The sequence below is a fragment of the Cuculus canorus genome, chromosome 4, assembly GCF_017976375.1.
Source record: "Cuculus canorus isolate bCucCan1 chromosome 4, bCucCan1.pri, whole genome shotgun sequence".
In the NCBI taxonomy this organism is placed as follows: Eukaryota; Metazoa; Chordata; class Aves; order Cuculiformes; family Cuculidae; genus Cuculus; species Cuculus canorus.
In genome coordinates, this window is record NC_071404.1 from 26439718 (window position 1) to 26464091 (window position 24374).

Consider the following 24374-nt stretch of genomic DNA (forward strand, 5'->3'; position numbering starts at 1 on the left):
CAGCTGTTTACAGTAGCATGCATTTTATTTCTGAACACATTAAAATTATGGCTTCTGCTTTAATACTTCTGCAACACTGATTTAAAACAACCCCAACTTTGCTTCTATTTTGGGAGTGCCCTTGTGCCCTTGCTGTTAATCAGAAATGCATTGTGATGATAGTCACTGCTTACTGCTATCTTCTTTCAGAGGGATTAAGACAGGAAAATGGGGAAGAAAACACCAATTCCATCCAATTTGCTCGAAGTTCAAACAAGTACTTCTCTGGAAGCCTATTTCAAGCTGCCAGTGGGCATTGCCTGTATCTGTTTTCAGGACTTTGCACTGCATCTTTGCCCTGTGCCTCACTCCTCTCCAACCAGGGTTCCAAGCTTTGTTTTTAATCCTTTTCCTATTTGCTGCACGTGCTTGACACTGGGCATGGGATTCTTCATGAGACCTACTCCCATGGACGTTGTTTCTGTTCCTTTTACTCCAGATTCCATGTATGTCCAAGAACAACTCAAGAGTGATAGGCACAAACCCCTCTCCTTACACTGAGAAAAATCATCAAATGGACAGAGGAGGGATTTCTTCTGTCCTGCTGACCTCTTATGAGCTTGTGCGCAGGCCATAAGCACACAGCACAGAGCAGTGCAGAGTTCTTCAAGCTGCTCTGGACATAATCAGGAAGCCCTATGTGTGGTCATGCAGCAGTTTCTGGAGGCAGCAGCTCAGCTCTGGAAGCAGGATAAGGATGTCATGCCACACCCAGCTTTCCCTCTAATGACAGGAGGTGTCATTTCTCAGAGAGCAATAGCAACTACAACTTAAACATGCATAGTAGGATGGATCGTTCCTGCAGTGTCTATGTATATAGCTCAAGCAGCTGTAACAGTTTTGAAACAGTTCAGACCCAGACTGAAAATGGCCAAACCATTTACAGTACAACCTGTCAAGTTCCCCAGTAAAAATAACGCCTTTTAAAAATTTTTTAGCTTATTCATAGTTGAATTCCTCTAGGTGTATAAAAAGACGTAACTAACATTTTGCATGAGAAAAAAAAAGACTGGTAGGTTTAAGCACTGCCAATTTTGGAGAGCTCTTCTCAAGCAGGCTTGACTTTTAGAAAGTGACAAACGCATTTACTTTCAAAACGGCAACCTGCCACAGATGCATGAGACTAAGCACCCCAGACCTTCATGTATCTTAAATTCATCACTAGAGATGAAAATATAGCCTCATCACACTGAAAATAGGTAAAGAACAGAAACATTCAAAATTCACGCCTTTCAGAGTTGGCACTTACGATACTTCACCACAATCCAGAAGATACATCTTTTGGTGAAAAAATCTACTTCACACTGAGGTTAGTACAGCTCACCTGAAAACCATCTGAAATAACGCTAATCTGCATTTCTACCATCTTCCATATCTCTGCAAAGAGGGCAGGGCTGAAGCAGCATACAAATGTTTTCAGTCTCAAGTGCAGCGCCAGTAGGAGACCTCCTCAGTGCAAAACCTGAGGATGTGACCTTCCAAGGACTGAACTGTAAGAACAGAATGTGGACAGAGTAAACGTAGGCACAGTGCTGGGCTACGAGGCTGCCAGAGGCAGGCAGGGATAGCCCACTGGCATGTGAAGGATTGAGGTGGTCTTGAGACCACTTGAAGCATCCTCACAATCAGCTCTCTCCGCTAATGTACCACACCCTTGTAGGTGGGCTCAGACAAACCAGGGCAGTTTTCTCCAATGCATCTTTGATCCAAAATGTCAAGTAACACCCTGTCCTCAATATAAACTCAAAAGGGCAGAATTGCACTGCTGCCCCCTTTACAAGTAGGTGCCGGCAGGGCAGTAGGTACTCTGTAGTGTCCATACCTGCCGTTCCTCCTTCCTTTTTACTGCATTAACCTAAGGCTAGCGGGCTTAACCCTTACTATGCAAGTGCAAAATAACACAGCACAAAAAATGTCATACAAATTAAAAGAAGAGAACTCTGGTGATATTGCAGTTTTCTAGTTGGGATGTGTGGATAAACCTAAAGAAAATCAAGAAACCCAAGAATCACTAGCAATCTCAAGTTGCATTTTCTTTGCCTTATTTCTTTACTTCCCACATCTTCCCCTTAAAATTATCAAAGGATGATATTGATTGGAACTTTGCAATCCTGCTACAGAGCAGTTTTTTCATTCATTTTAATCCTATAATCCGATTCCAGACCTGAAGTCATATTTATGGTTTGTATTTTAATCATTACGGTCCCTGGTGACAAAAGAGTTACTTATTCCTTGCATATCCTTGTTACAAGGGGACAAAATATGAATGAAACAACTGAAAAGAGATTAGATTAGTATAAGAGATGTTATTCTAATATTATGATTTCCCCTAAAATATGGCAAAAAGTAACCTGACATTTCAAATATCAGTTCTGAAGAACGCTATAATACACGCTAACATCAGTAAAGATAAAATTAGTGATTAGTTTTGTTGTAAAATTGAATGCATTAAGCACATTCACTGTGATAATGGCTTAAAACATAACTGAAATTTTATACAGAAATGACGGTACTGGTTTAATCTTCAGTTCAGTATCAGATCTACTACAAAGACACAAACCCAGCAATTTCTGGTTTTTTCTTAACTTTAACCCATACTCAAAGATATAAAAAATGAATGCCATGACAAGGCAGGGCTATTTTTGAAATGCTAGCACAAAGATTTGCAAGTGATTTTTTGTGGGTATCGCTGTGCAGCAATAGGGAGGGATGCTCTGAGCACACATTCTGGAAACATCTGGCTCTGTGCTGAAGCAGGTAGCACTTTGAAGGTACGAGCAATGGTGTGCATACACACAGTCTGAACTACCCCAATTGAAAATGATAACAATGGTTATTTCTTGCGAAAAATAAAAACAAATGCTACCCATTTAGCATATATTGTAGAAACTGGGATTCCAGCTTCTACTGACTGACTGTAATTAGAAACGCAAGCACTGTGCAATGTCTAATCACTACAAAATGACAAAAAGTTGGCTTTATGTCATTACTATTGAATAATCATTGATCTATGATTCTTAATTGATTTAATGTAATGTATGTATTTTCTAGGAAAAAAGACTCTATTGAAATGACTGCACTGGACTAAAACAGTGTAAACAGTTGTGATATTCCTTTTTCTTATTATGATGCTCACAAACCATGTAATTCTAATGTCTCAGACCCCGCAGCCTTTAGTCTTACAGAGCTTCTATTGACTTTAACTAGGCTTTTGCCTGAAGGTGGATTGGCTGGATCAGGCCCATAACGTGCTAATAGAGAAGGATTAAATTGCTACAAGTATAAGTATTCCTAACAAGATTATTTGAGAGTGCCAGCAACCATAAGATAGTATCATATAGCAAATCATGTCTCAACTCCATGGTACAGCATTCATCTTTATATCTTTTTCTCACTGATGCTGAACTATGGGGCTTCGTAGCTATCCAACTGCCAGACTAAACGCTGGGTTTTAGTAAGAGTAAACTTCTGAAATTCGATCCAATGACTTACACGGTGTATCAGAAAAGATATCTGGAAAGACTCGCAGATATAACATCAGCTTTTCCTACACCTGAGGATCTTTTCAATACTTTGACCCGACAGCTTTATTAATAAGGCATTGTGTTGGGTCTCAATGGCTCTGGATTCAGGTCGTGGGTTTTTCCATAGTTTCCTTTGTAATCTTGGGCAGCTGGTTTAAAAAGTCATCTTTATAACTATTGAGTGGGTCTGAATACCATACATTCTCCCCTGCAGGGAATGTATTCATTGGTATTTAATCTTCAGGAAGATTAAAAAGGCCAGGTTCCTTAGCAATTTCAATCATCTCACTCTTCACACTGCAGTGGTTGTCCTCTAACCTGATGATTTGTATTTCTTGATTTGTTCAATTATTATCCTATTAGTATTAATTTAGATCCTGGGGCAGCAGCTCTGCACCCCTCTAATGGCTTTGTCTGTGGATACAGACTTTATGTTTTCAGATACGAACACTGTTGTAAATATCTATGCTTGGGTCACAAAAATTGAGAGCATTTGATACCTCCCATGACTAAGCAATGCTTTCTTGGGCATTTCGCATGAAGATCACTGAGACAGTTCAGTGGATGAAGACTACAAGAGCCTGTCCCTTTCAGTACTGATGTGATAGATCTACTTCCAGATAAGGGCTTCCAATTTCTTGGCTAAGGCCAAAATGATGGTCTTCACCTTCTCTATATTCAGTTAAAAAAACATTTTTCTGTCTGGGCATGATAGAGCTTGATTAACTGGTCGTGTTAAACATGCCAGGTTGTTAACACTGTACCTGTGCAAGCCCTGGAGTAACACCTCTAAGACAGCTCTGCTCTTCTTCCTCTGCTGTCCATGAAAGGCCACCTTAAATTTTAAGGAACGCTATGAGGTCTACATCATGCTTTCCTAAGGAAAAGGAGTTTGTTTTGTGGATTACGACACTGCTTAATGTAGACGCTACCAACGGCAAAGATGTACATTGTTTTCATATTAGCAAAATAATCTGAATAGATGAATAAAAAACTAATATTTTACAGGAGAAAATGGGTATCTGCTGGTGCTTTGAAAGCATCCATTTGTGTGGTTTACTCTGCAGCAGCAGTGGTCAGAGTAACCACTGTTCATTAGAGAAGACAGAAGGCTCATGTTACAATGCAAATCCACATTTCTCAGTGCAAGATGACATTTCTCATGCAGATCTTTCCCTACAAGTTGGGATCTCGAGCTAGATCTGTCCTCACCATGGTGCAGGAAGGAGAACATCTGCTTCTTCTCCTCCTAATCCCCCTTCCTGCAGTTCTTCTGGAGTCTAGAGGTCAGGGTGATCTCTTGGAGAGGGACTGAGGGCCATTCATGCTTGGCAAAACCTCTAACCAGTAGGAAAAACTTAAAAAAATCATGGAAGCATCCTTACTTTTGGCCCACTCTCAAAAGCAAACCTGGTTCTCTGAATTCCAAGGAGCCAGAAATGTCATGCTTGGGTTTAAGAATCAACTGAACTAAGTGTTTAATTTGCTAGCACAGTTAGACATCCCAGGAACAGTGTTTTAATAGCCAGTTGCTTACTGTTACCCACAGTCTCTGAAATGGAACTTATGAAACAGATATCCAAATAAAACTGTTATCTACAGCCCTCCATCTCTTCACTCCAGTAAGCACCTGCCAAGTACTATGGCTACACTCAGTGGGAAAATTATGCAAGTCATGGATGGTGACTCTCTGCTTTGTGGAGAACGACCCAGCAGAGCCGCAGCTGGATACCTGCTGAGAGAAGGATCTTTCTACCCTTACAACACCCACCACCTGGCAGATGAACCTCTGGCTAAGGGGTGTTCTAGAAACGGCCCAGCCCATGCCTGTGCTGCTTGTGGGAACCCAGGATCTTGGTGGGCAGAGCCTCTGCTTGCTCTGGGCAAAGCGCAGAGCAACCGCGCACGGAATACATGCAAATGCACCCACTCCCTATGGGAAAAACCCCCAGCTCTGCTTCCCTGGTGGCAGCCTGAGCTATGACATTGGCTCACACATTTGTTAAGAGTATTGCAGGGCACTGGATGATGGGATGGAAGTACTTCAAATACACACAGCCTTGAGATCCCAACTAGTTCACCCTCAACAGCTCCCTGCGCAGCCTACTAGCATTACAGCTCCTCCAACACAAGGTTCCTGGTGTTCCTCCATTACTGTGCAGAAAGGACAGGCGCATAGCTCTGCAAAGCATCTGTACCTCAGCAATTACAATACCTAGGAGGTCAAAACCTTGCCTCTTGCTTTATCAATCTCTAGTAACAACTTGTACAAAATTACATTTTGGCACACCATAGCACATTTTTAGTTTGTTTTCTCCTGTTCTGTTTTGCTTGGTACTTCAGTCTTAGCTGAGAGAAGGGTATGTTGGGACCCACATAGGAACATAAAGAAAAACTAAAGCCTGGATGTGCAGCTGACGCGACAGGGACCTCACAGAACTTCAGTGTACAAACACAGCTCCTTACACTGTTTTGTTTATTTGTTTGTTTTTAAGCACTGGACTGAATCAACTACAAACTTTGAAGCCTGCTCTAGCTTGTGGTTAAAAAAAATCTATAGAGGCAGGAGAAAGTCTAAACTTCTGCTCATCAAAGCCCAGAGGGCTTTGCAGTGCATATGGCCTCATATATCATCTACCAGACAGCCAAATGTTTTCCATGGCGTAATCTGCTTCTCTAAGAAGAAACGTAGGTGTCACATTTATCAGAAGTGTTTTGATTGTGGACCACAAAAAAACCTGAACCACCACTGTTTGGGCATTCAAAATAAGCAGCAGTTTAAAAAAAAGAGAAACGATGACCTTCTGCCATAGATCATAGGACTATACATCAGTGCCATGAATTTTCAGGCTAATCTATTTCAAACTTTTTTGGTAAAGTACCTGAATTATTTGTAACAAGGCATGATAAATTCATCCAGTACATGGCTGCTTCTGAGCAAAACCAGGCATTAAAACATAGCCATATATCCCATTAACTAGCATATCTCCCTATTTAGTAAAGAAATGTCATCACATTTGTTACAAATGCAAACAGCAACACACCAAAACAGCATCCAATTTTTCTAAATAAATAAATCAATGATGTGTCAAAAATTAACAGATGAGTTAATATACCCGACGTTATCAAAACCAGATGGTGCTTCATAATATTCATCCTGTTCAGTCAAACCCTGAATATATTCTGGACCATCAGTATATAAAATAGGATGCTGCTATTTGTGATGGCAAACAAAAGCAATCATGCCTGCCAAGCACATACTATAACAGGCAGCATTTCAGCTCTGCTAGACAGAAAGTAATTAGAATGCTTTTAATGTCCAAAAGAATGATGCTGATAGGCTGCCACAGATGTGTAGATTTATGAATATTTATATGGTGGTTTATAGCTGACACTTTTATCAGTTGAAGAAGATAAAATATCTGCCTGACTCAAAAGCTTGACAGTCAGGTTAATAAAATCTCATTAAAGAGAATGACCTATGCAATTATATAGGATTTATTGTAATTCATTTTTGATTGTACTCTGCTTAAAGATGCAATTTCCCATTTCCTGATGCCAAATTTAGGTTGCATATCAAGATCTACGTGGTTTTTAACTCCAACCCATCACCAGAAGAAAGATACGTGTTCAGCACCTCGGTATCTTACACCTTTAAAGAAAAAAGAAATAATAAGACAATCTCATCTCCTGTTCCTCGCACGGAAACGGTGCGGCCGATCTATTTTCTCTCCGTTTACACCATCACCTCTTTAACAGCAGCCTCTCCATCACTAGCAGCTCCCCCCCCCCCCGCGGCGGAGGCGACGCTCCCGCACCCCGCGCCGGGGGCGACGAACTTCAGCGACGCCGGACCCAGCCCCGCACCCCGGAGGGACGGGGAGAGACGGAGGGGGAGACAGGGAGAGAAGGGCAGAGACGGAGAGAGAGACGGGAAGGGGGGGAGAGAGACGGGGAGAGAGGGAGAGAGGGGAGGAGAGAGGGAGAGAGGGGAGGAGAGAGGGAGAGAGGGGGGGAGAGAGGGGAGGAGAGGGGGAGACGGGGAGAGAGAGAGGGAGAAGGGGAGGAGAGGGGAGGAGGGAGGAGAGAGGGGAGAGAGACACAGGGAGAGGGGGAGAGGGAGAGGGAGGGGGGAGAGGGAGGGAGGGAGGGAGGGAGGGAGGGAGAGGAGGGAAAGAGACGGGGAGAGAGACAAGGAGTACAGGGAGAGAAGAGGGAGAGGAGAGGGACACAGGGAGAGGGACACAGGGAGAGAGAGAGAGAAGGGGAGGGGGGAGAGAGACGGGGAGGGGCGGAGAGGGAGTACAGGGAGAGAGGGAGAGAAGGAGAGAGGGACGCAGGGGGAGAGAGAGACGGGGGAGAGAGGAAGACAGGAAAGGAGAGGGAGAGAGGGCTCGAGAAGGCGGGAGAGAGAGTGGGTGGTGCGGGGTCCCGAAGTGCCCCGCGAAGTTGCGCGGCGGAGTTGCGGGGTACCTGCGCTGAGCTCGGCGCCGCCGCCCCCCGCCGGGCAGGGTCCGTAGCGGCCCGCGGAGCTCGGGGCGGGCGCGCGGGGGTGCCCGTGGGCGGCGGGGCGCGCGGCGGCGCCGGGGAAGGGCGCGGCGCGCAGCGCGTAGGGCAGCGGCTCGGCGGCGTGCGGGAAGGGCTGCCCCGCCGCCCGCCCGCGGGGCGCCTCCGGCACGGCGGGGCGCTCGTAGCGCCTGCCCAGCGCCGCCCGCTTCCCGGGGAAGGTCTTGAGGACGCTGTAGGGACCCCGCTGCTTGTAGATTTTGGGGGCGCTGGGCCCCTCCTCCGCCGCCCGCATCTCCTCCTCCATCCTCCTCCTCCCTCGGCTCGGGGCTGCGTCTGCCGCCGCCGCCGCTCGTCTCCGCGGCTCGGCGGAGCCCCGGCGCGGCGGGGCGCCGGGCTGATTGACAGGCGGCCGCGCCAATGCCTGGAGGGAGACGGGAGAGTGTTTAGGGTAATCTCTGCTAATGGCAGCGGGGCGGGGAGGCGGGACCTGGCGGGGCTCCTCCGTGGGGGCAGGTGACACCACGGGCGCCGCCGAGCGGGGGGGGGCACGAGCGACCGAGAATGGTCTAAGCGGGGACCGTGAGCCCCGCTCCGCCCCGCACGGGGACCGTGGGCTCTTCCCCGCCCCGGGACCGAGGATGCTCCCCGCCTCGGGACCGCAGCCTCCTCCGCGCCCCGGGACCGAGGATGCTCCCCGCCTCGGGACCGCAGCCTCCTCCCCGCCCCGGGACCGAGGATGCTCCCCGCCCCGGGACCGCGGGCTCCCCCCGCCCTGCGCGGAGCCGCCGCACAAAGTTTGTGTCCCCCGCGCCGGGCGCCCCCCGATCCCTCCCCGCTTGGAGCGATCCCGGCTCTCGGGGATGAAATAAATAACGCCATAAATAAAAGTCTTCGGGACCTGTCAGACTTGATTAGGGCGCAGAGGACATTTTCTTTCTCATTATGCAAAAGCGTTTCATGGCGAAATAAAAAGAAAGGTTTCGCTGGAACTCGTGCGCGTCGGATTTCCAGGAATCCGGGAGATTAATCGCGGTTAACATTATTTGCAACGTGCCCCCACCCGCGTTTTGCAAAGTGCTTAAACGAAGCGGACACGTGGGGCGAAGGCTCGTCCCTCTCCCCTCCGCCTCCTGCCCAGACCCTTCCAGGGACAGCTGAGGAATGATGAAACACTGGTGAAAGACAGCAAGAGAATGAGATGCCATCGAGAGACGTCTCTGAGAAATGGTGGAGATGTGGGTGAGACGGGAGACAGCGGAAACTGAATGATACGTTGAAGAAAAATAAATGATAACAAACTGCTTGGTTCCTCTCCCCATTCTTTCCTGTGAGGCAATTTTATATTTTGCATTAACATTTCCCTTCTCTGTCCCACTTCTCCTGCTTCTGTTCCTATAATTTATCAGGATTACAATAAGCCCTCTGGCTTTTGGAAGTAAAATTACAGAACACCTTAGTTATATTTAAGCGGTGGCAAATCATTCCTCTCATCATGTGGAGTTTTGGCTACTTATTGTGGTCATCGCTCTCCTGATTTGGCTTTATTTAGTCAGTCAGACTTGCTGGAAATGAAAAGTAACCCTTTGCTGCTGATGTAATTCTCAGAAAAGTTGGGCTAACTTATACAAGCTGGGCATTTCTTTCATGTAGGGTATACAGGGAGCTGGGCTGTTTCTGATTTTGATTTTTTTGACAAGTAGAATAAATTGATTCCTTGTAGCAGCCAAAAGCCTCTAAGTAAAGGCTAGTGAAATAGAAATCACTATTTTACTTAAGCAAAATCAATCATAAATCTTTTTGTTTTCTGACCAACTCTTTGATCACTGTGCTTTAAAAAGACTGCGCTGTAATGCAAAAGAGAGAATGAAAAGAAGTGTGAGAGAAACTCTGCTTCCACTCAGAAATGAAACACTGAGATGATAAGCAGCCATACTTCGTCAGCAAGCTGTTGAAGACACAAATGCCATCATTTGGTCAAGAGCTGGCCTGGTCTGTGTCCTCCATCTCCTGGTCTTGTCTCATCTGGCTGGCGTCTGCAACTATCTATCTGAGGTCAATATGGTAATAAAGTTTTATAAAGTTAATATTAGGCCTTTAATAGTTAGATTCAAATGAGTTCAAATAAACGGCCCCAAATTACGTACTCAGATGTCAACTACATTCTTAGGAGCTCACTACTCTTCGGCATTGACACCTACCTCTGCTCCCAGTGGAGGAAACAACTCTTGTCTACCACGAGCCTTAGACAAACAGAGAAAACTGGGGCTGGCATGTCATATCCTCCAGGGTGAATCCTTTGTCTAGGGCTCCTGTAGCTCAGCTGACTCCAGACAGATGTTGAGTCTGTATGAAAGCGAAGAGAGAAGCAGATTGGAGGTTAACAGGATCCAAAGCCACTGAAATGAGGTGGGGACCTCAGAGCCAAGAGGAAAATGCAATGCACACTTGATGTTCTGAATTTCTTTCTGTTGAGGTTTTTCACAGTGCTGATCACTGGACTACCAAAATATCCCATTCAGTTGCCTTAAGGAAGTCTTGGCTTTTCCTCTGCTCTACTCTCTGTGATTCCTCTGGGTATACACTCCTATGTGTTGAGTTTATGTCCCCCGGCTTTCCTTCTATGACTCTTTCCCTGAGTTTCTGGTGATGGATTCTGGTGCTGTGGCCCAAAAGCTGTGTTCTGCCTAACCTGAAGGGTTCCTGAAGCCCGGTCCCGTGGAGCAAAAGTGGTAAAACCCAGTGGTCCAACCTTTGGTTTTCTGGGACGCCCGTTTTCAGGGGAACATCATTTTAATCATAAGCTCTGTACAGGTATGCAGTTGCTCTTGCAGGAGGACTAATGTGGCTTTTCAGTTGAGGAGCATGACCCTAGAAAAGCAAAGAGGCAGTCTGGGTGAAGTGGTGGTCTCAAAGTATGGGGAGATGCCTCTGTACCTGCTGCAAGCAACTGCAGGCTGCCCCCTTCCACAGCGGCTCCCTGTGGCAGAGCCTACAGCACCTCAGTCTTTTAGTGAGCAATAGCATGGAGTCATTAAATTATTATTAACCATACATTTCTCTCTGAAATACAGTCTCATTTTGGTTGCACAGTGGATTAAAACAGTTAACACATGGTGCTTGCCTTGATCAAATGAAAAAAAACCCAAGCCTGAGCTGATACCAGCAGCTTGTTTCAAGGAAGCCAAACACCTTCATTTCCCTTAGACTGTGCCACCACTTGGGATTTGACCCTGAAGCGAAGGTTGTGTCTTTCCCTACCTGTTTACTGATGCAAGTTTTCACTGTTTTACTGGCAGTAAGGGCTGGAGATCTGTAACAGGATTATTTCAGAGCATTCCGAGTGGAAAAAAGATGGGAAGTAACTGACCCGTAGAAAAAAAAGAACTAATAAAAACAAAGACAAAGGGCACAATGAAAAACAAGAAACCCAAAATTGCTGCAATGTATACTCCTCTGCTCCTAGAAATCACTGCAAAGAGAGTATTTGTCAGTATATAGAAAAATACCCAATCTAGACACAGGCTATCAATCACTGAACATGCCCGTGTTGAAGGTACTATGAGGTACTCAAAGAATAAAAGTGTGATTCATCTCTATCTTCTGAGCAGCGACTATATCTTGCTCCACTTATTCATGGAAGCAGTGCTTCTGTGATAACTAAAACATGCAGGATTTGGCCATGAACTGCCAATGTTGCTCTGCACATTTGGAGTGCATGATGAGAGCTAAGATTGGCAACTCTCCTCTGTAATCTAAACCACTCAGCAAGCAGGCTAGCCATAATTTGCTGCCCTAAACATTTAACCCCAGCTAGTTAATTTAAGCTTAGCTCAGTTGCTCATGTTTATGGATAGAGAAACAAAAGGGAAAGCATCAAAAGGAAAAGATGACTGTGGAATTCAATATTTCAGCAGCTGTTGATAGGTAAATGTTATTGAAGTGTGGCATTCAAAACCAAAGGCCTGCATTTATGATAATGAGCCTAACAAGGAAATGAGATTGACACAGCAGTTCTCGTTTTTGTTGTCCCCTGAGGTTAGAGATTATGCAGCGCATGGTGCTGTTTTTAGCCTCTTTGGTGATTCCAACTGTGAAAGAAAACACTGTGCATATTTGTCAAGGTTGCACTTTAATCAGGTGACTCAGGAGCTTTTTGAGGGAGAACATGAACTGCTGGTGTCACTTAAACCTTAGCCCACATCCTATGCCTGGAGATCCATCAGCTGAGCGATGTGGCTGTTAGTCCTTGCTTTTCCTTTATGCTTACTCAGTGCTCTGTGAAAATAGGTTGAAATAATTGAAATGTATCTATCATGGTTACTTTGTATTTTGAGAATTACTGGAATGTTTCTCAGTGACATTAATTGCTTTTAAAATATTTTTGTCTTTCTAATTAGTGCAAGATTGATGAGCAGTGGAAAAGGCATTTATACACAGGCAGACACGTATTTCCATGCTACATTTATGTCTTAATAAAATGGTAGCTAACTGGATTCTTGTGCTGAGTAAACACCAGCAAGAAAGAAAATATCCTATAACTTTAGGAGGAAGAAACATCCTGTGTTTTAAATGGGATCATATTGTGTACAAAAAAAAAAAGGGGATTGGTCTCCCTGAGCGCTGGAAAAAGTGTAAATTAATTATTTAAATATATATATAAGGACACACAGGAAAAAGTAATGGCTTTGATACCAAAGGTAGGATAAAATATTAATATTTTAAGGAATCAATTGTGGATACATGGAAAAGCTCACTTTAATTAAAGATTGCTTACATAAATTACTTTGAAAAAGGAAGAAATAGTTTAGACTACTTGTTGCTGAAATTTTTTTAGAAATACTTCATGAATAGAACAAAAGACATAACATATTCCAGACTTTCACTTGCCTTAAAAAAGCTTCATTGTCTGTGTTGAAGTAATTTTGAACAGGTTCACTTCCATGGAACATTAGCTTTTGTCTTAGCCCTTTCCCAATCTTGGTGCTCTCCTCTTGGCCAGTACCGTGTAACACAGCAGCTCTGTAATGAGTAATTGCTCTTTGCAGCATTTAGACTCGTCTTGTGGCACTTATAATTTTGAGATCAGTAGCTCAAAATGTCTGCTGGCTACATGATGGAATGGAGGGCTGATGCTTCATTGATTGGGATCTGCTGCTTTGCCAAACCTGTCTGTATCTTAACTGCTTCTGTTATTTCTTGCCCTTTATATACTTTCCAACCTCAGTTATGGATGTTTCAAGAAAAAGGTGGTCATTGCAGGGCAGGAGAAGTCACACTCAGCTAGAATTAGAGTAGAAATTAGAGTAGAAAATGTTGGTTTCCCCAAGTAAAGATGTTATTGATATTTTTCATTGAAGTGTCATGTTTGTGCCCAGCACCCATACAGCTTGGCAGATGCTCGGCGTCATGGCTTAGCCCCTCTGGGTTTGATGCAAGCAGTTGTGTCCCAGATCCCCACACCCTGGGGGAAGGAAAAGTGTATGAAAGACTTGTGGGTCTGAAAACTAAAACAGCTTCAGTGAAACAACAACAACAACAATAATAATGATGATGAAAAGAACATCAATAAGAAAATATCTAGATTTATGCAAATATACAAAATCGAATTCCCCAATGATTATGTGTCACCACTGGTGCTGCAGAGCAGGCACAGGGAAAGGTCTCAAATTGGACTCAGTGGTAGATGGGAGATGGACTCAGGAACTGGATTCAGGAATGCATGGATTTAGAATTGGGGCTAAAGGACAGATGGAGTTCTTACTGGACACCAGCCATCAAAGAAGAGGGCTTGACCCTCGTGGTTCTTCAGTTTTATACCAAATGTGATGTATATAGAATGGAATATTCTGTTGGTCAGTTTTGGGTCACTTGTCCTATCTGCGTCTCCCTCCAAGTGTGACACTTTTTTCACCCCTTTGACTTATGTCCTCCCACCAACTCAGGAATGTCTTTTGCTTCCATAGAAACAAATATAAGCAATGATCTTTCTGCATAATAATGCTCTGTTACTTTGGTGATAATAATACATTTTAAGCGTTATCAATTCTAGAGGCAGACACCGTCTGAGAAACAGTTAAGTTTCAGAAAATGAAGTTACTTAGATGAGGCTTAGATAAAAAGTTAAAAAATTGGTGCTGCTTTAGCTCAAACCAGAAAATTCAGAAATACTATAAATTTTTGTCAAGCAAGTTGTGTGTATCGGATGTAGCTAAAACACAGATGGGATGGACAGAGGATAACAGCTGGAAGCAGAAACTTCCATTAACAGGAAACCTGACTGTGGTTCAAAGACAACAGGATGTGAACAATCAGAAGCATCTACAAAGTAGAGTCAGCTGGGCTTAATTTAATGAAAAATGTAGGCCTGACAGATGCCAGGAGATATCACTGGTGCTGGAAGCCTTATTTTTTACTGAAGATAGGCTTCACACCGGATTAGATGCCTTTCCTAGCTTTAAAGGGGGCCTGTTAGGATCTGAAGGCTATAAAATCTTCCATGTGTTTGCCTTCACCACTCTTCCGTTTTCAAGGAACTCCTAAACCTTACCTTAAATCATGACAGCTTAACACCTCATCCTTGATGCAGAGTTCAAGGACTTCCTCTACATTAATAATCTTGTAGATGTAACACTGGTAGTCCTGTGTGAAAACCTCAAAAGCTTCCTGAAGGGTAAAATAATTACTTACAGTCCAGAAAAGAGGAAAGCAGTGGACAAAATCTGGAATGTCCTGAGACCTGCATTGCACACAGGGTTGTGCAGCACAAAATGTCTCAGTTGGGAGAGGCGCTAATATCTTTGAAACACAAACCAAGCCGAGTGCCACATTAAAAGCAATGGGGAGGGGAGAGAAGGAAAGGCAATAGTTGTGTAGAAGCACAGTTGTATGGAAGCAGGGCCAGGAGATGGTTGTGGTTTCAAGTGAGAAGAAATTCCGTCACTTGCAAGTCTTTGTGCCTGGGAATGTGTCCATCACAAGCTGCATCTGCTTAGAAATAAAATTTATAAGTGAAACTGTCTTGGGTCAATGGTACAGATATTGTGTTTGTAGAAAATGAAATTTCTACACCATCCACCTCTGGCTCTCCATACACGGACGAATTGCACCCAGAAGACCTCCAGAGGTGATCTCAGAATAAGCTCTACAAATAAGTGGCATTCTATAACATCGTGTGCTTTTACTTCTTTAAATACAAAAAATCTGAAAAAATTTGATGATATGTGTGTGGTTGTCTCAGATAATATAATATCATGAGCATCTATCAGCTTTACTTTTGCGATTATTGTATCATGAGAATCCCTTTATGTCCTGGCTATTATTCAGCATCCCTATTACTGTATTCTTGTTTCTTTTGCTACGTGACAATGCGTTTACATCTTAAAACAGTAGAGGCTTGCCCATCAATATCAACAGAGAGATGAGAGTTAGCTTTAGCTAATGCTCTGTCCTCTTAGTTTATAAATGAAGAAATCTTATATCATCTGCCATCCTTGGAATTATCTACTGGTTTTGGGGCTGATTCTGCCACCTTTAGTTAGAGTAAAGGAGATCAGAATTTAGGTAATCTACATTATCTTTATCTGGGATAGCTTTTAAAAATTTATGAAAATCTTTGCAGCTGGTAGGAAAATGACTCTTCAAGTAAGACAGTATTTCTTGCTCGCCCTCCACAGACATCCATTTCACTTATGGAGGATTTAGCTTTTTAAGAGGAAAAAGATTGTAGTTTTTTTTTGTTTGTTTGATTGTTTTTGTCTTTGTAATTCTCTAACCCCTTTTATTTTTTAATATTATAGTTATTGAAATCTTTTGCTGGGATAAAAATCCTTTCTGATCAGCTCTATTAATGATGGAGGAAGCCATACTTTCCAAGGGAAGGGCTCCAACTTCCCTAATTGTTGTTTTCAGATCATATATATACATATGAAAGCAAGAGGCACCAGCTTCTGGAAAACCCAAGTGCCAAGAATGATAGCTGTCCAAATTTGAAAGAAAATACATTGCTCAAATACATCTGGCCAAAGCATGAGCACAGACATAGCCTTTCTTTCTTTCTTTACACTGTCTTGCAGATACACACACATCCAGAAAACTGGAAAACTAAATATTAAGATCTGACACTCACATAGTTAAGGTTTTACATGTTCACTTACATAGGCATCTGATTAAAAATGCAAATGAAACTGGCTTCGCTGAGATGCTGACCTGAGATCAAGCTTTCTGAAGACAGGCTATTTCTGCTTTCCTCAGAAGAAAGAAAAAAAGAGTTGAGAGTTTTTATTCACCTGGATGAAAGAAAAAATATGTGTAAGAACTGATTATAAATATGTATGAATAAATACTTAATTATATATATGCTGAACGGTTAACTGTTGTTCAGCAAATACACAATTTGTTAATTTTGCCTGCTTCCACTGAATAATTTATTCATCAGATCAGCTTTTTTAATATTCACTGGGTGATCAGCTGATCAAATCCTGTCAGATGAATAATGTTATTTGATTTTTTTTGCCCTTTTCAAAAATCACTTAGTCTATTGGAAGAACATTGCTGTGATTTATTAGTAGTATATTCCATCCAGTCTGTGGTGACATTCTTCAAGAGTAACCTCTGAAGACAGTAGATTTCTTGCTCCTGTCATATGATATTAACCTTTTGTAATCCTGACATGTATTAGATGTCTTTGACCAGGGAAATAAAACCCCATGTCCGACAGCACACTTTTGTGTCACACATTCATGACAATGCATGTATGATGTGTTTTATTTTGCATTTGATGACTGAATATTAAATTATTTAGATAAGGCACATCAATCAATCCCATATTCTGGTTCATCCAAGCGTCTTCTCTGCAGTTTGCCCAGTAATGCAAAGAATTTCTTGTAACCCCTAAAACTGCTGTGTATCTTCAGAGATACCCTGACATTACAGCGCAGAACAAGATGCAGAAAGGACACTATCCAGTCCTTTACAAGTCATCCTTGGAGTCAATCATTTTAGGGCCCTTTGTGCCTACAAAAGGACTTCTTACACTTACTACTTGAAAAGGGAGATTCTTAGGTTTTGATTGTACTGTCTTCATTCCCAGGGAGGTTTACAGAGACCGGGAAGTAAAGCCATGGTATTATTATATTTGGAAAATTATTTTACGTTTTTATAGTATTCTTTTACATTTTCATCATTATAAAAGCTTCTGGGGACATACTTTTTCTCTTAAGTTACTGAAACCTAAATATTTGAATAATTAGACTAGCTTGTAAGAAGGGGGTTGTAAAAAGCACTGTCAGTTCAATTTTAAAAAAAGAATACTCTCAATCTAATTCTCTGTAACACTGCTTTATTAAGACTTATAGTAGACAGAGAACAAGAAAGAGGGCAGTGGCACCCAAAAGCATTGGGAGCACCGCTCTGAAATGCCCTGTATAACTTTGTGGCGGTGCCAGTCAAGATTCCTGCCGACATCTAGTACTCAGATATGTTTGCCACAATCTGTGTGCTACAGCCTAATGTATTCCATATTTCAATATGCATGCATATGTAATAGGCTATATAATATTCCATACAAAAACTGCATTAAGAAAATGTTGAAGTTGCCTAATTCAGCATTTAAAAGTCAGGAAATAAAATTAAGGTTGTACATGCAACATTAACTCTGTTCCCTAGTGCATTTGCCTATGATACAGTCTAATTACATGATCAAATATTATTTCTCAGATTATACAGTATAATATCTACATTTTTTTCATCTTGCAAAGTCTGAGGTGAATTAGGCAGGACATAGCTGGATCTGTATAAACCTCCATGTGAAAAGTCTCCAAATAAACTTCAACTCCTCAGTCTGGAGAAGGGATAACTAAAAGGAATTATAACAAGGGGTTATAAAACCATGAGTAGTGTGGGAAAAAGTGAATAAAGAATGATGGTTCACTATTTCTTCCACTGTAAAAGCTCAGAGACATTCACTCAAGCAGGTTTAAAACAAGCTTATTTTACATGCCACGCACATGAGCTAACCACCACAGGCTGTTGAGGAGGTACAAAATATAATGGATCCAAAAGACATCAGAGAGATGTCCCCGTGCCAAGAAGTGACTAAGTTGTTGGTGGCTAGGAGCTGGGAAGATCTGGCAAGGCTCCTCTAATTTTTCTTCTAATCTTTCCTCAAACAACCATTGCTAACCATGGTTTCCAAAAAGCAGCAGTTACCAGTGTTTCCATACAAAGTAATGATGATGATGACACAATGCTGACAGTAATACCATGTATTTGGAATTCCTGTCACAAGGAAAGGAGAGGAGAGTGTGACTGCTTGGTCTTGGGAAGATATTTACAAGCTGCAAATCCCATCCTCTGAATCACTCCTTACCAAAAATGCTTCTGTGCACGCAAATAACCCAGTGATACCAACCTAAAAACTTTGCAGGATTGTCTCTGTAAGACTCTATTCCTGCTCACTGCTCCACAGGCAAGCAAGATCTTACCTTGGATCTGTAGACTTGGGTGTTTTAAGTACTGAGTGGAGGACTGTGGGATCCTTCTTCGTATTTCCCAGCAGTTTGAGGCACATGTACCTGTGTCTCGGTGGTTTCTCTCCCTGACTCAGGTGCCAGAGGTGTTGGTTATGAGATGGTCGCAATCCCCTCCCGGCTGGCATGGGGTGCCCTCGGTGGGCCAGCCAGTGAATGCTGAATATCCCTGGCAGCTCTGGACCAAAAGTGCCCAGAGGAGCTTGGGAGAAGACACAGTCTCTGGGTACAGGCTCTGTTCTGACATGGAGTGGGAAAAGCGTGGCTGTTTTCCTATGATATGGGAGTGTATGTCAGAAAAAAAGAGGGTGATGATGACAGCCATGTGATAGGCCATATTCACAACAAATTCTATTTACCTTGCATGTATTATCTGCCTACTTCACCTGCACTGTGACTGCTAATTCATTTCTACTAAGTGTCTTTTTCTTATGCTAATGAGGTTCTTTAAAGAATTGTTAGAGAAATGGTCCTTTCTTTTCCCAAAATGCAGGCCTTCCTTCACCCCCTGACAGGTCTGAAATAACAGTGTTGTTCCACTGGCAGTTTTAAGATCTGTTATTTCACTCTTTGTTGAATCTAGAAGTTGGTATTTTACATAGTCAAAGATCGAGAAATATTAGTTCAGAGAATTAGATTTTGAAGAAGTCTTGACAGGTATCAAGGTATGATATATAATTAATGCTAAGTAATCTACAATTAGAATATAAAGCACTGAAAGTTTATTTTTTTGGAAATTAATGGTATTTTAGAAAATGTGTGAGTGATGATTTTTACTCCCTCTGAAGTCTCAAGTTCTTCATGGCTTTCCAGATAAACAATATAAAACTCTCTGCCAATTTTCATTTTAAAAGACTTGAATTCTTAATGTTTTATTCGTAAAATATCTGTAACCATCAGTAATGCTGATAAATTTGTAACACCTCAAGATTACACCTGTGTGAGGTATCAAATATAAAAGCCACTCTGTCTTTATCGAGGGAGGAGTTAATTTTCTGTACATGGAGGAAAACAAGCTTGATGCTTACATCTGCCATGCTACACTGACTCATACAATAGGATTTTCAAGCAGGGAGGGGAAAAGAAAATGTGAGAGGAATTACAGTCCTGTGGTAAAGACACAAACTTAAAGTGCTGACTGCATGCAACTGTCCCTTTACTTATCTGTATGGTAAATGAGAAGCAGTTAGTAATCTGGGGCGTTCATTCCCTTTTGTTCTACCACATAGGTGGGGTACAAAATGTAAGCATTGTAGAAACAATTTGCTTTAGAGCAAATCACTGCACAACACTCACAGCATGGGGGAATGTAACTCTGCATCCCATTGCACACCTTTAATGTGGAAATTGTAAAAAGCCCTTTTGTCTTTCTGTTTGATTTTTCAACATTTATTTTCTTTCCCAGATTGGAGACTAACCATTCCAGTAATGGATAGAGGCTGCCAACCTTTTTATCTCTGCAGCTGCTGTCCCTGGAGAGCTCGGCACCCTTGTTCTGCTTACGGTCCAGCTATGGGGACCTGTATGAGTTCTATGTAGACTTTTCTCATTGTGTACAGCAGATTTCCTTGCAAAATAAGGACCCTGGAGCTGTTCACTCAGCTTGGCTGACTGATATTCCCTCCAGGGCCAGATCTGTGGAGCACAGCTGCCCTAGAGGGTGGATGTGGTTGAAAGCTGCTCTGTCTCAAGATCTGTCTCCAGCGCCTGTCCCCTTCTCTGTGCCGTTACAGTTGTGCCTGGCCATGTGCAGGGTTTGGCACTTGCCTTGCAGGTGACAACATCTCTGGAACACAGCACAAAATGGGATAGAATAGTAACTGCAACAATGACGTCCATGGGTGGAGAAGGTATAAAGGCAGCTTCAAAAGGAACCCTTCATAGCTCTGTGACTTCCCAGGAGACTTTGAAATGTCTAGAAGCCTGAGCCAGCAGTATGATGGGACAAAGTGTTTTCTTTTGGAGTTGCTGGTGAAAGATAGGGTACAGGCAATGCGATCAAACCTTGGACATGGCAAGACACAGACAGAGGAGCACTGGAGCTGTCTTCTGAACCTTCTTATTGAACTAGCATATTTTTGGGGTGGCAAATCACACCAGGCCATTTTAAGACTGATCTCAGCTCTCTGTCTGGTCCCATCACCAGAGTTTTGAGCTTGTAGCTTGTTACAGGCAGAGTAAGGAAAGAACGTAGTCTGCATGTTGGCCTGTCCACGAAATCCCCAAAAAAGAAGCAATGTTCAGATGCCTGACACCTCACAGTCTCACGCCTCCAGGAGAAAACAACAAGAGACTGCTTCCTTTGAATATCAGGAAAAAAAAGATATTTTAAGAGGCAGGAACTTATGGATTCATTTGTTCAGACTGATAGAAGTCATTAAATATTTGCAAAGCAGGTTTTTTTTTTTTTCTGTAATATTACACTTAATGGGAACAAATTAACTGAAAGATATGATTGCAAGAATGGTAACAGCAGGATTCTGTATGAACTTCGAGTTTACAGAGTGTTTTTTTCTGGTCCTCCAGAAAGAAAAGAGCGCTTAATATATAACTTCTGTGACATTGTAAATGAATAGAAGATGGCATAATTCTTTGCCCTTAAAACTGACTTATTAGATGATGCACAGACACAGATGAGATATAATTCTGTACTGTTGCTTTCTTCAGGGCTGGCACAGTTCTTGTAGACTAGGACCCTTTTAATCAACAGGATGAACTTGATTATAATAAATCAGCAGAATTTACATGGCCCAAATTCTGTGTTAAATGGATCAAATATAAGTACTGGTTGTGATAAAATAAAAAGAAGTTATGGAGAGAGCATTAATAAGACATTCACAGAAAGAACCAGATGAAGCCGCATCCAGACTTTGATAGCAACAGTAGGGTTGTGAGACAGTTGTCAAAACCAATACTCAGGAGAGCATTAAGACTTCACATGAGCAGATAAACATCTCAAAGTCCTAACTGTTAAAGCTATACCCATCAGAATGTGCATCCAGCCACATGCTATGATGCAAATGAAATGGCTCTGATGTTTAGTCCTTCAACGCTGAATTTCTAAATTTACTGTATTAAAAAGAATCCTGCAATTCCTAGTGTCAGACCTCAGCCCTATCACAACAAAGAAATTGCAGAGGATACATAATGTCAATACTACTGTGTGGTGTTGTGTAGTCAGTGTATGTAGCGGGCTTACATAGTGCTCAACTCCTGTAAAAAGTAAGGTTTATAGGTTTGCCCCAGACCACAAAACAAAGCTGGCAGAGCAGAACATGGTTAGGATCAACAACTTACCATATGGCACTTCCTTCTCCAACCTATGCTGCTTCTTGATCGTGCTAAGTTAGTCACAGCTCTAGCAATAGAAATAGAAGTTGTTTATTATCCTCAGCGTAGTAATGATACCTCAGGCCACAGTGACAAGTAATTGAAACAACAGGGTTCTTAGAGATACTTAAAAGCAGAGATCTTAAAATATACAGAAACCAGTGCAGACAAATGAAATGTGTAAATAATAAATTGCCAGATAGCTGCAGTATAACATTGCAGCCCGAATTCTGTTATTCCAGAGACTTCCACAGTACCCCTTGCCACTCTTTAGAATGTATATCTCCATCAAGCTGAGGCTAAAATAACAGCAATAATAATAATTAGGTATTCACACATACATTTGCCTAAAGGGATTTTCACTTGTAAATGCCAGACAGGTGAAAAGTAAGTTTAGCACCAAGGTGTGACAACAATCACATCCAATTAAGGACCTAGTGCTATGCAGTACTGAATATCTAGGGCCTAAAGCTGATGAGGAGTTAATCAAGTAAATAGTGATCGTTATAAATATTGTTGACTTATTGTATCATGTTTTACTGGCCTGAATATATGTTATATCACACTGGCTACAGATTTAGAGATTAAAAACAAAACAAAGTGATTTCTCCACGGCTGTATTTGCCCTAAACAGATGTCATTGGAGCCCTTTATTATGAGCTCTCAGGAAGGAAGGATACGATCTTCAAAGTAAGTCTTATGCCATCAGACCCACTGATCTGTATTTCCCTGTGTTCTTTATTAAGTGAGATTGCATTTGATATTTTTCATTTGCCTTTATGATCTATTAATAACACTTTACCTACCCGTCACTCGGTATTTTCTGCAACATTTTAACCAGTGCTTTTGCTTTTAAGATGGTCCTTGAATTTATAGTACTATTCCATGTACTGTATGCTTTTTTGGCATATATTTTATGCAGCTAAGATATATTGTACTTAACAGAAAGTTTTGCAAAACCATAGTCTCACATTGTAATGAGATACAGAGATATTAAGTCTATTTTAGTACTTTGGCTACTGGATGGCATATGAAGGGCAATATGATTAAATGCAAGATAAAACTGTGAGCTGAGTGATGAAACCAGACAAGTACATGAAAGATTCTTCTGTCAGAGGTTTTTCTTATTTGTCATGTAAATATTGCCTGAATGCATTATTACTGAAACTAAAGTTTGTAATTTTGTAGCTAGTAAATCTCCATCAAAGGTACCCTTTCATTTATCACTATGGGGTTGTCTTCGGAAAAACAGAAAATGTGACAAAGTCATAGAACAATAATTTCACTTAACCCATGCTAATCTGGCTGTACTGTTTATTTCTAGTAGCATGCACCAATTGCCAGGGCTGAGACCTTGCAAGGTACCGCAAGAGCTGCCAGCGTGACTTCATAATGTATAACACCAAAAGCTGAATCCAACAGATTCCTAGAGTTTCTAGATCTTCAGGGGAAGAAATATGTACAGCTGGTGGGTGATTAATGGGCAGAGCAAGGAAGCACAGAGTTAGACAGTAGGGTATGCTGAGCATCATCATCTAGTCAAACATTCTTGCAGATTGTTTCTGCCATTAAAGTATGGAGGAGTGGAGAAGAAATGAGTGTGACACTCCAGTAACCTCAACTGACCTCTTTCAGGAGCCAGGGTGATATCTGCTTAGGGGAGGTCACCTCTTGCAGAACCCTGGCTTGGGCTGGACTGAGGAGTGTGGTGGGCTTCAGTTCCCCCAGTTTCAGCCCACTGCCTCCTAGCTGCTGGGGAAATTATCCTAATTTTCAGATAATCAGAATGTAAATATTAAGGAAGTTAGTAGTTGGAGCTCTTTCTCTGGTAACAGCATTTGCATGGGGAAAAATAGGAGCCCCATTGCCAGCAATACTCCAACTCCGCTTTTATGCCATTCTGCAGAAACACAGTCTGATCTAGGCTTTTGGGGTGTGGCTGGAGCTCCTGAGCCTCACACCACCAGTGCATACTAGTTCTGGCATGAGATGAGGCTTGCAGAGGTTGTGGTGTCTGCTTGCCCACTAACACAGCTTTGAGCAAAGAGAGTGCTGCTGACCATAAGCTAACTTATGACCATTGAGAAAACTGTAGGCTCTGTGTAAATTGCAAAGATCGTTACTGGTCAAAGATTTCAGACAACAAATACGTTTGGTCTCAGCCTATTTATGAACAAGGGAAATAAATACCCCACAAAAACCAGTGATGGGCTGAATATGCTTTGTTTGTCTGGCATTAATGGATATCTGAAGGAGCTGGATTGCATGACTCATTCAATCAAGCTGTAGAGATAATCAGAGTGGGGAGGAGAAATATTTCCAAATGATCCCATTCTGCATCCTTCAAACATCCTAAATTACTAGTGAATTCAGAACAGAAGAATTAAGATGAGGCTTCCATCCTTGCAAGTCTCTGGTCTCCCTGGTACTTTCTAACTGAGAAAGA

The 24374-nt window shown here is 42.3% G+C and overlaps 1 protein-coding gene across 2 annotated transcripts in view; it reads right to left on the minus strand.

Moving 5' to 3' along the window:
• BEND4 (BEN domain containing 4) overlaps positions 1-8391 on the minus strand; it is a 43108-nt gene extending 34717 nt beyond the window's left edge. For both annotated transcript variants that reach the window (XM_054066502.1, XM_054066503.1), the window contains exon 1: positions 8037-8391. In XM_054066502.1, coding sequence (XP_053922477.1) covers positions 8037-8376 — 340 coding nt within the window. In that variant the 5' untranslated portion in view covers positions 8377-8391. The remainder of the gene's footprint in view (positions 1-8036) is intronic.
• Positions 8392-24374: the final 15983 nt, after the last annotated feature.